This window comes from Callospermophilus lateralis, chromosome 6, assembly GCF_048772815.1.
Source record: "Callospermophilus lateralis isolate mCalLat2 chromosome 6, mCalLat2.hap1, whole genome shotgun sequence".
NCBI classification, from domain to species: domain Eukaryota; kingdom Metazoa; phylum Chordata; class Mammalia; order Rodentia; family Sciuridae; genus Callospermophilus; species Callospermophilus lateralis.
Genome location: NC_135310.1, coordinates 118304592 through 118321323, shown reverse-complemented (window position 1 = coordinate 118321323; position 16732 = coordinate 118304592). Strand labels below are relative to the sequence as shown.

Below are 16732 nucleotides of genomic sequence, written 5' to 3'. Positions count from 1 at the left end.
GTTAAAAATCTGAAATGAATTTAAAAGTTTTCCTGGAACTAAAATTAATATAATGATGTTCTTCGCTATTAATATCTGATTTCAATTTTCTTTGAATTCTTGACATTACATCTGTGTTCTTTGTTCCAAAGCATGGTCTTATGCAAGTGAGTGAACTTTTGAAAAAGTATCTTTGGATGTGCAGTTCTATAATACTGCTTTATTTTTTTCAATAGCATCCTATGTTTTACAGAGGATTTGCCCGTGATTTTTCTCATCTGGCCCAACCAACCCCTGTGAAGTAGATATCATCTCTAATTTCATCTGAGGAAACTGAGGTTGAGAGAGATGAGCCTAATTGTATACTAATACATATAAAATTGCATCCATTCCAGATCTGTTGGCTCTAAATTCTCACCACGTTTTTCTTGATCCAAGGCTGTGATTATCACTTGAAAGTCTACTAACCTTCTTGAGTAACTACTGTGTTAGATTCTATGTAAAATGCTAAAACCAAAGACCGTCTCAGTGGCTTGAGGACTTATTAAAGAGAAAAAGTATAAATGCTTAACCTAAATAACTAAAGGATCCAGTCAAATCTGTAATATCCAAACAACATAAAGGGAACTCATAATGTTAGAGAAGCTTAGTTACAGGGATGGCTATAAAGAAGGTAATGTGTTTGAAGAAACACAAAGATAAAGCTAGGATGTGGAAGTTGAAATTTATTTCAGAGAGAGGATGAATGAAATGTATAAAGTGTACAGAGAGGAGGTTTGTATGGAATGAAGAGTGTTAACAAAATAGATAACCATTGATTCATTTTTTTTTTTTTGTACTTGTGTAAAAATGAAACATCAGTCATTTCTGGTTTGTTCTTATGAGCGCACATGTATGTGTCTGCCTGTCTGCTTGGAAATTATGCCTTCCTCTATCACTGAAAGAAATACCCAGCCCAGGTCGCGCAAGGGTGCGGGGACGCCCCACAGGAACCTCCAATTTCTGTCATCCTCAGAGGCCCAAGAAACAAAGTAATGGCAACTGCCAGACTCCTGCCACTGCCAGCAGAACACCAGGCTAAGGTGACCTTCGAGGATGTAGCTGTGCTCCTCTCTCAGGAGGAATGGGATCACCTACCGAAACGTAATGATGGAGACCTACGGAAACGTGGTCTCACTGGGACTTCCAGGATCCAAGCCCAATGTCATCTCCCAGCTGGAACGAGGGGAAGACCCATGGGTCCTGGACGGACTGGGGGCTGAGAGCCAGGGCTTGGGGAATGGCCACTCAGACAACCTCAAATGTGATCGCACTGCAGTCTGTGTGCAGGACAGCTTATCTTGTTCGTGGGAATGCAAAACCAAGGAAGAGAACCAAAATACAGATTGGCCCTTAAAGCCGTTAATTTCAGATGAGGTAACAGTGCATCTGGGGAAAGCATCTTCAGGGAGCATCGTTCAAGAACATTATAACCCAGAGCAGAGCTTCTGCCTGCATCCTAGCCCTGTCGTTCCTGGCGAGGCTCGGGTCTCCAATAGGAGCAGGCCACTGACTCCACATCCAGAAGCTCCCAGTGGAGAGAGGCCCTACATGTGCATCGAGTGTGGGAAGTGCTCTGGGCGGAGCTCCCATCTTCTTCAACACCATCGAATCCACATGGGTGAGAAGCCATATGTGTGCAGTGTGTGCGGGAAGGCCTTCAGCCAAAGCTCAGTCCTCAGTAAACACAGGAGAATCCACACTGGCGAGAAACCCTATGAGTGTGGAAAAGCCTACCAAGTGAGCTCAGACCTTGCTCAGCACCACAAGATTCACATAGGAGAGAAACCTCACGAGTGTGCCGAGTGTTGGAAGGCCTTCACCCAGCTCTCGCACCTCATCCAGCACCAGCGGATCCACACAGGGGAGAGGCCCTATGTGTGCCCACTATGTGGGAAGGCCTTCAACCACAGCACTGTGCTGCGGAGCCACCAGAGGGTACCCACTGGGGAGAAGCCTCACCGGTGCAGCGAGTGCGGGAAGACCTTCAGCGTAAAGAGGACGCTGCTGCAGCACCATCGGGTGCACACAGGGGAGAAGCCCTACGAGTGTGGCGAGTGTGGCAAGGCCTTCAGCCACCGCTGCACCCTCATGAACCATGAGCGGATCCACTCAGAGGAAAAGCCCTATGCTTGCTACGAGTGTGGCAAGGCCTTCGTGCAGCACTCCCACCTGATCCAGCACCAGAGGGTCCACACCAGGGAGAAGCCCTATGTGTGTGGAGAGTGTGGGCATGCCTTTAGCGCACGTCATTCTCTGATCCAGCATGAGAGGATCCACACGGGAGAGAAGCCCTTCCAGTGCACAGAGTGCAGCAAGGCCTTCAGCCTTAAGGCCACCCTGATCGTGCACCTGCGGACCCACACTGGAGAGAAGCCCTACGAGTTCAGCAGCTGCGGCAAGGCTTCAGCCAGTACTCGGTGCTCATCCAGCACCAGCGGATCCATACCGGGGAGAAGCCCTATGAGTGTGGGGAGTGCGGGCATGCCTTCAACCAACACGGCCACCTGATCCAGCACCAGAAGGTGCACAGGAAGATGTGAGCCTGGGGCCTGGTGGCTGCGGGAGGCAGCCTCACTACCCTCCCTCGGGGTTCAGTGCCACAAAATAATTGCAGGGAGAAGCGTGTTCTTCCTGTGGAAAAGCTGCAGAACATATGTTTTGTTTTCCTCAACATCCTGAAGTTGTATTGAAGAATGACCATGCAATCATAATGAAGTTTGGGTAAAGATAGCCATAATTCCTTGTTTCTTCAACATTAGATAATTCATTTGAAAGGAGTAACTAAAGGAAGTTAAAGTAAAAGGACTTGTCCCAAAATACTCCCTTATGTTCCCAGTGAGGTTCTTTCTCTTCTGAGGATGCATGCCTTTCCTAAACAGCCAATTAGCTGTGAAACTTAGAACACTGGACTGTTTTCGTATTCTCTTGAAACACAGAAGTGCTGTGTGGATAAATTGATATACAACATCAAGGATCACATGACATCGCTGAAAATTATAACTGTGCAAATACCTGTTTGTATGAAAAGAAAAAGAAGGGCTGGGGATGTGGCTTAAGCGGTAGCGTGCTCGCCTGGCATGCGTGCGGCCCGGGTTCGATCCTCAGCACCACATACAAAGATGTTGTGTCCGCCGAAAACTGAAAAATAAATATTAAAAATTCTCTCTCTCTCTCTCCCTCTCTCTCTCACTCTCTCTTTAAAAAAAAAAAAAAAGAAGTCTACAGATGTGTTCATTAGAAATTATGTAAATTTAAAAAAAAACCACTTTTATCTGGTGCTTTAACTTACCCAAGACCAGAAGGAATGTCCTGCCACTAAAACATGGCTGTTTTCCTTAAGACCTATAGACTCTGCATGCCAGAGATTCTGGATCTCTGGGGCCAGTTAGGTCCCAAGCAAAAAGATGCTAAAAAGATGATTCCTTGTTGCGCGTTGTTTTGTTTTGTTGGTACCAGGATTGAACCCAGGGGCACTGGACCCCTGAGCTGCATCCCCATCCCATTTTATTTTGTATTGTGAGATAGTCTTGCTGAGCTGCTTGGGGCCTCAGCCTCCTGTGGTACACCACCACACCCAGCAGTGCATATTTTTTTTTTTTAAATTCTCACTCTTTTTTTTACTAGCTCTAATAGTCCATTCTTGTACTCCAGTTGTTTGGGGTTTGTTGTTGTTGTTGTTGTTGTTTAACTCCTGGCTTAAGACAGTCTACTATTCATTGCCTGTGATAAATTTGGTTTATTCATAATTAAAAAATTTGAATTTGTTCAGAAAAAAAAAGAAAAAAGAAATACCCAGCCCAGTTGTTTGGCCTTATAGAAGAAATACTTCTATTATTTGAGATTGGACTGAGTGCTCAAAATAAGTAATACAGGAAGAGAAATGGCCCAGGAGAAAGATGAATAAGTTTGTTCTCTTAACATTTATGTTTGCAAGCATTTTTGTTTTGTTTCATTTTTTGAGACAAGGAAGGAAGGAAATACCATTCAGTTTTTGACTAATATGATTCGTAAAATGCCACCCTTTTCTCTAAAAAAAGTAAAGAAGCTTCAAGGCCTAGCTTAAGGTTTGAGTCCTTCAAAGTGTTTGTCTAATTTACTTCTTCCTCGGTCCATGTTGGGATCTTCTCCTGTGTATTCTCTGACACCTGATGTCCCCTTTATAGTTCAAAACATGCTGTTGTGACTGTATTTATATACGCATTCCTCTCAAATTCTTCATCTGTCTTTTCCACTGTTGCATTCCCAGTGCCCAACAATATGGAGTGATTGAATGAATGACCTTGTGCTGTCATAATGACCTTGTGCTACATAATTGGGTGATAATTTGGTTGTCTGATAGCATGCTCAGTACTAGCTTTCTTGTATTTATCCTCTATTATAGAACACTGAGTCTAGTCGATGTCAGTAATGTAGAGGGCACTGTTAAGTAATTGTTGCTTGAAGTGAGAATAGTGTTGTGAAATAAGCTTGTTAAGGTGCCCTCTTGGCTCCTGGATAGTTCTTCCACCCCTTACACATTACAATCTGGTCTGCTTAACAGATAAGATCTTGGGCATGCATATTTTAATAAAATATGTCCTTGCCTTATCTTACTAGTGGTGCTGAATGACTTGTCTTGAGTCATTCAGTTGTGTAGTAATTGAGTGCCTACTGTCTATCTTCCAGATGTTGTTCTAGGTACTTTAGGTATTGTACAGAAAAAAGCGATGTTTGTACTCAAACATTATATAGGGACATAATAATTAGCATGTGAAAAAGGAAATTTTAGATATATTAGCAAGCAATAATGGTATAGCAAAAAAAAAAAAGAAAAAGAGGAGTATGAAGACAGGGAGAGAGATGCTATTTTAGATAGAGGGGTAAGGATGGGCCTCATTGAAAAGGTGAATTTTGAGCAAAAATTGGAAGAACTAAAGGAATTAGATCTGAAGATATCTAGGAGACAAGCATTCCAGGCAGAAGAAACTGTCACTGCAGAGGTCCTGTGGCAGAACGCTGCATTCTTTATTGGAACTAGAGCAAGAAGTCCGTGTGGAGCTGATTAAGAGCATCAGAGAGAAGTAGATGAAGTCATAGAGATGACTGGGGGCCAAGTGCTGGAGGATCTAAAGGCTTTGTGGGCCATTGAAAGGATTTGGGTATTTTACTCTGAGTGCAGTAGAGAGCCTTTGAGGAAAGGAATGACATGATCTGAGGTTTTTAAAGAAGCACCCTGCCCCCTGTGCTGAGAATAGACTGGACTGAGTCCCAGGTATCTGGATGAGTCTCAGAAGCACGTGGTTACAAATTGTCAGTAATATTTTAAATACTCATTTAAAGATAGAAGAAATGCTCTGTGCCCTTATAATTGTTTTGAATAGGGCTGATTCGTGGTAGAGATACTGATCTATAGATATAGAAGAGATTTTCTTCTACATAGGTTCTTTCTAATCATATCATGCTTTTAAAAGGGGGAGATCTTGACAAACGGGTATCATCCAAGAGTGCTTGGTAAGTAAGGCCATAGAATGGGGCACGTCTGGAGTACTGAAAACCACTTATTACAGGATTCTGCCTCCACGCTGGTACAGTACTCATAAGACTCATTTTGAGAAATGTGATTTATGCTCTTCATACTTTGATTAAATTTGAAGGAAACCATCTTCACAAGTGAGAAACAAGATTTATATCAGACCATAAAATCATCTTCTCAGTCTTTGGCCTAACGAAGACTGGTTTAATTCCTTTTCAAAGATGGGAGAACACAGCTTTCCAAGTGTACTCAAGTCAGGCCTTCTTTAATTTATTTTAGCAATTTGATTTTTATTACATTTTAGGAATTTGATTTTTGGGAATTAGATTTTTAGGGCAGTGACAATATTAGGCATGTCTTCACTAAAATGTAATTAAATCTACTTTCCTGAAACAAATACAATTGAAATTATGTGACTCTCCATTAATGTCCTCTTGAAATTTACTTTTTTTTTTTAAGTGGTGCTGTGGATTAAACCCAGGCCTTACACATGCTAGACAAGTGCTGTACTACTGAGTCACATTGTCAGCCCTGGAATTGACTTTAAAAATGTGACCATCTACATTTCCTCTCCATATGTCTCTCATAAACAGTAACTGTGCATGATGCTTGCTTTTGTCCTCTGTTACAAGATTTATTTTGGAAATCTTCCTAATGGGAGTTGAAATTTGAGAACTGACGTTCATGAATTGGATTTTGGGTCTCATGGAAACGATACATAGGGATTAGGTTGATTCCTATAAGACTTCTGACATAAATAATGCTTTTCAGTTGAATTTCATTGTAGCCTATTAGCAATGCTTGATAGTTATTACCATATAGGCTGATAAATTTTTTGTACTTATGTAATGGTTTGACAGTCTTATCCTTGTTCTGGAAATTTTAGTGATAAAATATGGTCTCTAGTGGGGAAGGGGTTGAGAGAAATTACAGAATGGTAGAATATTGTAACTAAAGTCGGGTGCTTATAACACTGAAATTGGATTTTATCTTCCTCAGCCTGAGCCTTGAAATTTTCTTTTTTTTCCCCATTTTTCTTTTGCTCCTGGGGATTTAACCCAGAGGTGCTCTACCAGTGAGCTGCACCACCAGCCCTTTTTGTTTTTATTTTAAGACAGGGTTTCATGAAGTTGAGACTGGCCTCAAACTTGTGATGCCACAGAGCCTGGCCTGGCCTGAGCCTTGGATTTTATCACAACTGATATTACGGTTATGGCAACATTTATCCCAGGTTTTTAAGGAAAGTCCTAATTCAGAACACTAACCAGGCCTGGGAGTTTAGCTAAGTAGTAGAGCACTTGTCTCCATGCACGAGGCCTGAGTTCGATCCCCAGAACTAGAAGCACAAAAAAATTATTCATAGAATTCTCTTCTTTATCAGATTATGTGCCAATTTGAGGTTTAAAAATATATTGGTGATTAGGGTAGGATATTGCTATATTCTTGCCAGAATTCTTCTTCTTTAGTTGAAGATTACTTTCATAATAAATATTAAGAATTATTAAGGAAATTATCTGAAGAAAATGATTCCCTGTTTTTGTGACGTCTATAAGACTTTTAAAAGTAACTTTTTCTTGGTGTAAATTCTGGGTCTGCTGGAAAACTTTGGAGGCAATATGTGCTGGGATTGAGATCCTGCTCTCTGGGGTCAGACAGTTTGGACTCAACTCCTGACATTATTGATCCTTTTGACCTTGAGCAAGGTACTTATTAATCCTTGGTTTCTGTTTCCTCATCTGTGAAATGAGAATGCTGGTGGGGCCTACCTTATGGAGGTGTTGGGAGTAAAAGTGCTTACAAAGTGCTTGGCACAGAATCAGTGCCAGCTGCCTTTGGTCATGTTTGTTGTGCTTGGAATATCTCTGAATCAGAACTACCTTTATGAGAACACTTCAAAGAGTAATTGACTTGCCTAGCATTCATGAGGCCTTGGGTTCAATCCCCAGCCCTCAGAGACCAGACAGAGAGAGAATATCTAATTTACTCCTTAGATAAGGAGTCTGGAGTCCTCCTTTTCCTCAAGGCAATATAAACATGTGAGTTTTAAAAAATATGAAATGCTAAGATCTAACCTTAAAGTTACAGATAGGTGAAATCCTGTCAATTTCATGAAATTGGGAACAAATGATGATAGTCCTATAGGAAAATTGTGACAGAAAAAAAGTTTCATTCCTTTTGGAGGAAGGAAAACACTTTTAAAGATAAAAGTGATTTTAGTCCCAGTCTGGTTTTTGTGTTCCCATACTGTGTAATGCAGTAATAAGTGGGTTAAGGCATTGTGTCTAGAATTTCTGTGGCAAACCTGTTGGACTTGAATATAATCATTCCCTCATCTTACCATATAAAGATAGAATTAATAACCAGTCAAACAGATAAATTGTGTTCCTTCTTCCTTTAAGGTAAATGTAGGAATATTGTCAATGAAAAAATATCCTTTTACTAATCACTCCTGGAAAAGGAGAATTATAGTTTGAAAATCTAAAAAATACTCCTATTTCAGAACCTGCAACATAAAAGGTTTATAGTGAAAATATAGTGGTGGATTTTTAAAATATAAGGTGCTTCATTGTTGCTATGCACTGAATTGTACTGTATGTTTCTTCTGCAAACGTGATATTTGTAAGAAAACTGATCCTGGCACGTTTATCTTCCTAATCTCCATCTTTGCTTTTTTCTTTTCATTTTTGAAATCTAAATAAATCATTTAGTAAATCCTTTTTCTCTAGAGAAACTGGGAAAAGATAGATCAAGTAGGAATGAGTTTAAAAATGTTTAGACTAGATGGCTGGTGGTAAAGTTAGAATAGTGGAGTTAAAAATTTGCTACCACCTCCCCCCAAGAATTTGTTGAGCTTTTATTTATCATTATGGTACTTAATGGGTGGCCTTTCCTTAAAAACTCTGGAAAGTCTTGTGAAGATAAGAATTTCCCTACAGGTTCTTGATTATTGTGTAACTCTTCATTCATGTCTAGGTATCTGGTGACCCATCTCATGGGGGCAGATCTGAACAACATAGTAAAGTGTCAGAAGCTTACGGATGACCACGTTCAATTCCTTATCTACCAAATTCTCCGAGGTCTAAAGGTATTGACAATATCAGCAATAATTTTGACAAATTAATTCTTTCCTTCTCTTCCTGCCATTTAGGGCTTAAAACAGATAATCACACGTTATCGTGTTCACTCAGTGACCATTACTACCAGCATTTGGCCAACCTTGTTTCTGTTGTGTTTCTCAAGCCACAGGTTATTTTAAAGCAGGTCTAGGCATCGTATCATTCCATCCAGAGATACCTCAGTATGAGTATCAGAGAGAGAAGGACTTTTCATTATTACATCTAAAAGTATAACTTATTGATACAGTCTAATATCTGATTAGTATAATATTGAAGCTTTAAAAAATTTCTCAAGCAGAGAAACAGTGTTGTAAAATTAAACCATGTTTGATATTTAGCAACTTTGAATCCTTATTGAGTACCAAAGTGCCATCCAGAAGATAGGTTGAAAGATTGAATGGAGTCAATATCTGTGGAAATCATTGTTATGATAAATATAATATATATATATATATATATATATATATATATATATATATATATATATATTATATCATTGATAATTTTACTGATGTTATTTTACTGTGAACACTAGTAGTTCTTACTGATTCATGAAAATGTGCTGGAAATATACTATAGAATATGGCAGTGGGAGGTTGAAAGTAACTTTCATTTAACTGACTTTTTTTTTCCTCTCTGGCAGTATATTCATTCAGCTGATATAATTCACAGGGTATGTACCATGACTTTGATTAAATTATTCTAGGACGGTAAGGTGGGGAGAGTGGAAGAATGGCATCCTGCCAAGATCTTGGTCTAAACTTACTTTTTACATTTACCCATTGATCCATTGCTACTTTGCTCTGGGTTAGAATGATTGAAGAAAGATATATAATTTGTGCCTGATGAAGGCTAATTGGTCTAGATACTATGTAATGGAGACTGTCTGTTTATAACTGGATGAGGTCTTACTGTTGTCTGGATCCTCATTATTACCTGGAGAGAGAATTTATCATGGATCCTAAAGTTGATCCTGTCTTCTGTGTACTTACTTCCTAGGACCTAAAACCTAGTAATCTAGCTGTGAATGAAGACTGCGAGCTGAAGGTAAGAGGAAGCGACAGCAGTGATTGTTTATTTTACCTGACAAACCTGACAAATTTCACGGGGACAGATTTATAGGCCATGACTTTTTATCTGAAAAATTCATATTGTCCCTAGGAATATCAGACTTTGAAATTTAAACCATAGTCTGAGTAAGCTGTTTAAATGACTTTGATAATGGCATTAGGTGTTTACATTTTAAAATAAAGTTAAATTTAAAATGTGACTTATTATTCATAATAAAGGAAAATTATAGTCTATCAAAGCATACTGAAGCAGTAATTACTAGATTAAATAGATTCCTAAAAGGAAAAATCGTAGAAACCTACTCAAAATAATTCAAATAAGAGATAAGTGAATTATGGGGCTGGGATTGTGGCTCAGCAGTAGAGCGCTCGCCTAGCATGTGTGGGGCCCTGGGTTCATTCTATCCTCAGCTCCACATAAAAATAAATAAAATGAAGATATTGGGTCCAGTTACAACTAAACAATAAAAAAAGAGAGAGAGATAAGTGAATTAATCATATATAAAAGAGTAAGCAGCTCTGGAACTTGATTTCTTCTTTTTTCTTGCTGAATAGTGCCCTGTTTAATGAACATACCAGAATATGAATATTTATTCACCCGTTAGGGTGAATAAATAGTTCCAGTTTGGAGCTATTTGAAGTTACTATGAATATTCAGTTTTAAACCTTTGTATGGACATATGTTTTATTGCTCTTGAGTAAATACCTAGGAGTCACATTTTTTATTTTGCTTGTAATTTTATTTTTCTAAATTCTTGTAGTGTGTTCACCATGCATTCTAAGTGTGGAGTGGGAGATCTGCTTATGAAAGTACTTTACTGTTCCTTTTTCAAAAGGCAACAGAAATTTTTCCTGTCTAAAGTCCTAGCAGTTTGCCTGTTCCAGTGCCTGATTTTCTCCTTCCCTTTAGATTCTGGATTTTGGACTAGCTCGACATACTGATGATGAAATGACAGGCTACGTGGCTACAAGGTGGTACAGGGCTCCTGAGATCATGTTGAACTGGATGCATTACAACCAGACAGGTATTGATTGCTTGCATGGGTTATTTATGGCCTTATCAATACCATATTGGATACATTTGGGATTCTCAGAAGTAGCGGTAGAGTGGGAAGAAATGTTTCTTCTCTCAGTGATCCTTTTAAAGCCTACAAATAGAAAATATTTTACTTACTTAGATGGGGAGGTGGAGCTTTTTTATACACAGCTTTTAAGCTTTGTGATTTAGTAATTGAATTTTTATTTATTTAGATTTTTCAACATAGTTCTTTGAGTACTTCTAGCAGAAGATAATGGGTTCATAATCTTAACCTCTTTATGTTACTTGGGAGAATCCACTACTTTACCACTGAGAACCTTTTTCCCCTTTGTGAACAGTTTATTTCTTTTTCCTTAAGTATGTTTAGATTTACCCTGCCTGTGAAGCTCTTTACTGGGGTGAAGGTATCAATCTTATTTATCTGTATAGAAATGAGTAAAATGTTGAATCTCAGATGTTTTAAATATTAATTTGAATATTTCACCTCTACTTATAGTTCCATTTGTGACCAAGCATAATAATAGTGATAATGTACGTATGTACTTTTATTTCTCTTTAATTTTGCCAGTGGATATATGGTCAGTGGGATGCATAATGGCGGAGCTGTTAACTGGAAGAACATTGTTTCCTGGTACAGACCGTATCCTTTTAAAAAGTTTTGGATTCTTATTTCTTATCTGTATTCTAATGTCTGTGGTTATGTATTATCTTTACTTATCTATAGAGAAGGTGTCAATTTCTTGCTTTTCAGATATTCTGCCCTCTTGCTGAGTAGCTTGTCTTGCCAGGAAAGAGGCTTTTTATTTTTTTATTTTTTAGTTATAGGTGGACACAATATCTATATTTTATTTATGTGGTGCTGAGGATCGAATCCAGTGCCTCACGCATGCTAGACGAACGCTCTACCTCTGAGCCATAACCCCAGCCCCAGGAAAGAGGCTTTAATTTATTTTTGTTAACAAGAAAAACTTTTTATAAGCTGAAAAATCCTTTCATCTGTCATCTTTTTACAGCAAGTCCCTTATATTAATCTTTCCACAGCAGTTCTAAGACCTGAGCAAACTCATGAGAAGCTGTAGATCCCATTGACAGGTTTAGTCGACTGTACAAAATCTTCATGAGCACAGATACTCTTTACAAATCAAGGGTATCTTGCAGTTATGTTTGGTTTATGTACTAAAAGGCCATGTTTGGGCCCTGTTATGGCAAACCTGCTGACTCTTGTTACGTTTGAGAAGTGGTCACCATGTTTTGTGCCTTTGTTTTGCAGCACAACTTTATCCCACATGGTAGCGAAACCTCAGTTTATTGTCTAGTTTATGGCTCATCATAGCCCTTTATTTCATCCTCTTTCCTAACTGCTACATGTTTGTTTTATGATGTAGTAATATTGTCATCAAAATGTAGTTTTTTTGGAACACCCATCAATCATACTTGAGGAAGATGTTTAGGGGAGAAAGATTTTTAAAATATATGTCTAGAATTAGTTTGGGGGACTTTTGTAAAATTTAATTGAGTTTCAGATGGTTTTGGTGGACTTTTAGAAATGCTACAGTTACCTGTATGTGGTCATGTTTAGAGATCTAAAAACTGTTTTAGCCTCTTACCTAAATAAACCCATTCAGATTACAAACCAGAATGTCAGTTTGTTTCATTTATTGTTTGGGATATATTTCTATGGTAACTGTAATTTTAATGTTAATATAGTCTGTTCAGAAATTCTATTCTAACTGTATTCTGCTAGACAGAATGTATTTTCCGTGTTAACTGGAAAAAAACTTCTGTTCCCAGGTAAAACTTCATTTCTCTCTGAATATTATTGGATTGATACAGAGTTCAGTCTGCCTGTATCTAGCCCACCTTATCACTCTCCACCCCTAGATTTTAAGTCAGTTTAATAGAGTGTGTTTCCCTAATCTTTTTAAAGTGGTTTTACATCTGTTTCTTAGAAATCTGGTATATGTATATTAATTACTGTCCAAGTTGAGAGAATTAGGGGAAATTTGTAATCCCCTTGGTTTGCCCTGGAGCAGATGCTACCCTGAGGTTGTCCTCTGTTCCCTTCTCCCCTTCCTTTTCTTGGCGTCTATGTCTCCAGCTTCTCTTTGGCCAGTCACAGACACACTTGCCTACATAGACACACAGCGGCAGAGAGACAGTGTAGGATGCTGATAGGAGCCCATGCCCTGGAATCAAATTCTGGGTTTTGATCTTAGCTTTTAGTTCCAACTGTGTAACTAAGGAAATTTTATAACCTCTGTGTCTCTGTTCCCTTAATCATAAAATGCTAGTAAAAATATATAATTCACAGGCTGTTGTGAAAATTCAGTGAAATATTATCTGGAAAGCACTTAGACCAGAGCCTGCCAGTAGATGCATCATATTCATTGTGGTCTTTGAAAACAATTTTTCCCTCCCTCCACCTGTTTTATTATCTACCTGTGAATCATTAATGATTGTTAGTATTGATTCTTTGGCAGGTGGTAAAGGATAGATCCCCTTGGCAGGCTAGTGATAGAAGGTGTTCAAAGCAGTGTGATATGGCCCTTTTAGAATGCTAACTTTCATCCTGTAAGAAGTTTTCCTTTTTTGCATACCTAATATTTAAACTTTAATAGAGGATTTTTTGGAGGAGCGGTACTATGGATTAAACTCAATGGTGCTCTACCATTGAGATAGATTCTTTCAAAATTTTTATTTTGAGTCAGGGTTTTGCTGAGTTGCCCAGGCTGACCTCAAACTTGTGATCCTCCTGCCTCAGCCTGGGATTACAGGTGTGCGTTACCATGCCTGGCAGGATTCAGTTTTTTAAAAAAAAATTTACCATTTGTTGGTGAGCCTTTATTTATTTTTATGTGGTGCTGAGAAGCAAACCCAGTGCCTCACACATGCTAGGCAAGCACTCTACCACCAAGCGAAAACCCCAGCTCAGGATTCGTTTTTTAATACATGAAAATTCTGATTTTAGTAATTTATCATGTCCTTCTAGTTGGCTCTTTTCTGGACATTATCGTTGGTTGTAAACATTGAATTTGAAGGATTTATATTTATAGTATACTTAATCTTCCTATTGTCAGTTATCATCTTTGAGATATAGCTTTCGTTGCCTGACAAGAAAGAGAGAGGGAAGTGTTTGCCTTTTTTTTTGGACTGGAGTGTACAATCACTTATTATTATTTTTTTTTTCACGGTAACAAGAGAAATGTTCTTTAATACTACAAGAAAAAGCCTTTACATTTCAACTATCAGTCTGGCACAGATTTAAGTTGGTTAGACAGTGTTTTAATGAAGAATACACATTGTGACACAGAGTTGGCGTTTTAGTCATCTGTTTCACTGCTGGGTACAATCACTTATGTTCTAGCACAGTACTTCTTAATCTTCACTGTGTATCAGAATCATTTGAGGAAGCTTTAAAAAAAGTTCTATGGTGGCACACACCTATAATCCCAGGGACTTGAGAGGCTGAGGAAGAGGATCATGAGTTCAAAGCCAGCCTCAGCAGTTTAGTGAGGCCCTGAGCAATTCAGCAAGACCCTGTCTCTAATAAAATATAAAAAAAAGGACTGGGGATGTGGCTTGGTATACACACACACACACACACACACACACACACACACACACAAAAGCTCTAGATGCCTGGGCACCACCCTAAAGACTTCAGTTGGTGTGAGTCAGAGCACAGGATTTGGTGTATTTAAGTCTTCAGGTTATTCTAATGTGTGCAGCAGAGGACTGAGTACAACTAGCATTTAACCCAGTTGAATTTAGTTTCTTCCATGGCTGATCCTGGAAAAGGTTATTTAGGTTAGCAGTTTTTGACATTTTTCTTAAGATACAGATGAGATCAAAGAGTTCCTTCCAGTATCCTATTCTTTTCCAGTCCTTTGATTTTTAGAATATCTCTTCAAAACCTTTGAAAGAGGTGCTGGTTTGGCTCTAAAAGTATGCAGCTACAGATTGTTGATGATTTTTAAATGCTCCTGATTACTGAGGCAGCCTCCAGAGAGTGATGCTTATTGGAGTGCACAGGTTTCTCCTGGTTTTCCTTATTGATTAATTATTGTGTATTCGGGACTGGTAGTCCTGGCTTCTAGATAAGAACTGTCCTATTGAGCTTTTTATGATATTGCAAATGTGCTGTTCAATATAGTATTGGTGGCCACTAGCCTGTGTGGATATTGAAATTGACTAGTGCAACTTAACTTTATGGAAAATATTTTGTGTGATTCAAAACATAAAATTCATTTTAATTTTATTGTGGTAAAGTAGACATAACAAATTTTACCATTTTGACCATAATTCAATAGTGTTAATTACATTCACATTATTGGGAAATCATCACCAATATCTGCTATTCTTGTAAATCCTTCCATCTGGCTTAATAGTATTACTATTTTGTAAAAAAGGAAGCCCTTCTCTAGACACCTAATTGACCAGGTATGTTAAGTGAACATAACTGACAATTTAATATTATAGGGAGGGAGAAGTCAAAATGTCTCTTCAGGTGAGTACTAACTTATTCAAATGTTGATTTTGAAATAAGTGAGTCAGAAGATGTTATAACTGACACTTGACACTTCCTTAAGCTTAAGGAAGAGAGAGAATGAATTTTGTAGTCCTATTATGTGTCAAATACAGTTTTTCCTACCAGAGATCACAGCCTTGGTGTGTTCATTTCCTTTCCTAAGTAATCAAATAAGCTCCCTTCATGTATGAAAGCCCCGCCCCTTCTTTTTTTTTAATAGAAATGGTCTTACATCTGCTGGAGGATGATGGGGCTGTTGAGTCACATAGTCCACTTTACAGGACGTCTACTGCTCTGCTCATGTGCATTTTCTTGGTATATTAAGTTGTCCCGTTAATTCTGTGGTTACTCATTTCTTCTTTTGATCTTTTCCAAGCATGTTATGAAATATTTCAGACACACCACAAGGCAAAGAATAATATAATGAACACCTGTGTTCACTTCACCAGATTATGGGATGGTGTGGGCAGCTGAGCCCAAACTGCTGGAGTGCCCCTTCTCAGTCACATTTATCCATCACTTTCAGTGCTTGGTTTAAAACATTCTTCTTCATTTTAAAAAAGCAGTTTCATGGTAGACTCTAAAAGCAAATATTGTAATAAATGTTGAAGAAGAAAAATATTTTATTAGATTGTCATTTTGCCCTTTTTTGTTTAACTTGAGAATGTATTTTTGGAAAAAGCTAGACTTCTCAGGTTTGTTGATAAACCTAGGATACCTTAAGAAAGAGAGAGAGAATGTGTGTGTGTGTGTGTGTGTGTGTGTGTGTGTGTGTGTTTGTGTGTGTGTATTAGTTACAGTGAAAATGACTACTTTGACAACCTAAAAGAGAAGGAAGTAGGCTGGATTTCATTTGAGTCCATCCTGTTTGTCACTAGAAGGACTTCAGCTCTCCCAAAGGATTCCATAATTTATCCTTTTGTGGATTTATTTCATTGAAAACTGTAACTCACAAGCAGCCAGGTCCCATTACTGATTCTGTTTATCTTCAACTCTGTGGCCTCTGGGGGTTTTCTAGGAATATGCCTAGAGCCCTTAGAAATGATTAGAATATCCATCCCTCTTTCACATTTCCTCTAATTATCCTGTTACCCTTAGGGGTTTTGTTTGTTTGTTCTTGTTGTTTGTTGTTTGTCCTTACCTGTTCATTCTGACTATCTTTTACTTCTGTTACATAGAACTTACTCTAAAACATAATCTTAAGGCCTAATATCTTTTTCTTCATTTGTTTAAAACACAAGTCTGGGGATTTATGATTTTAAAATATGACTTTATGATCATTATAATTAAAACCTATTTTAAACGAACAGTAAACATGGTCTTCTGCCTAGGGGAAAAGGTGCTAAACCTGTTCTAAAAGATGGCTTGCTTTGGCATTAGCTAACTGTCATAATGTAGTAAATTTTGCTTTGCTCTGCTATATAGCTACTTGAAGCTCCATCTGGC

At 38.3% G+C, this 16732-nt stretch overlaps 1 protein-coding gene and 1 pseudogene across 5 annotated transcripts in view; both read left to right on the top strand.

The window, feature by feature from the left end:
* Positions 1-16732, top strand: part of Mapk14 (mitogen-activated protein kinase 14) — a 73643-nt gene that overhangs the window by 40455 nt on the left and 16456 nt on the right. For all 5 annotated transcript variants that reach the window (XM_076858833.2, XM_076858832.2, XM_077109664.1 and 2 more), the window contains exons 4-8: positions 8507-8618; positions 9293-9322; positions 9649-9696; positions 10630-10744; positions 11327-11398. In XM_076858833.2, the coding sequence (XP_076714948.1) occupies positions 8507-8618; positions 9293-9322; positions 9649-9696; positions 10630-10744; positions 11327-11398 (377 nt within the window). The remainder of the gene's footprint in view (positions 1-8506; positions 8619-9292; positions 9323-9648; positions 9697-10629; positions 10745-11326; positions 11399-16732) is intronic.
* On the top strand, positions 949-2561 carry LOC143402627 (uncharacterized; annotated as a pseudogene).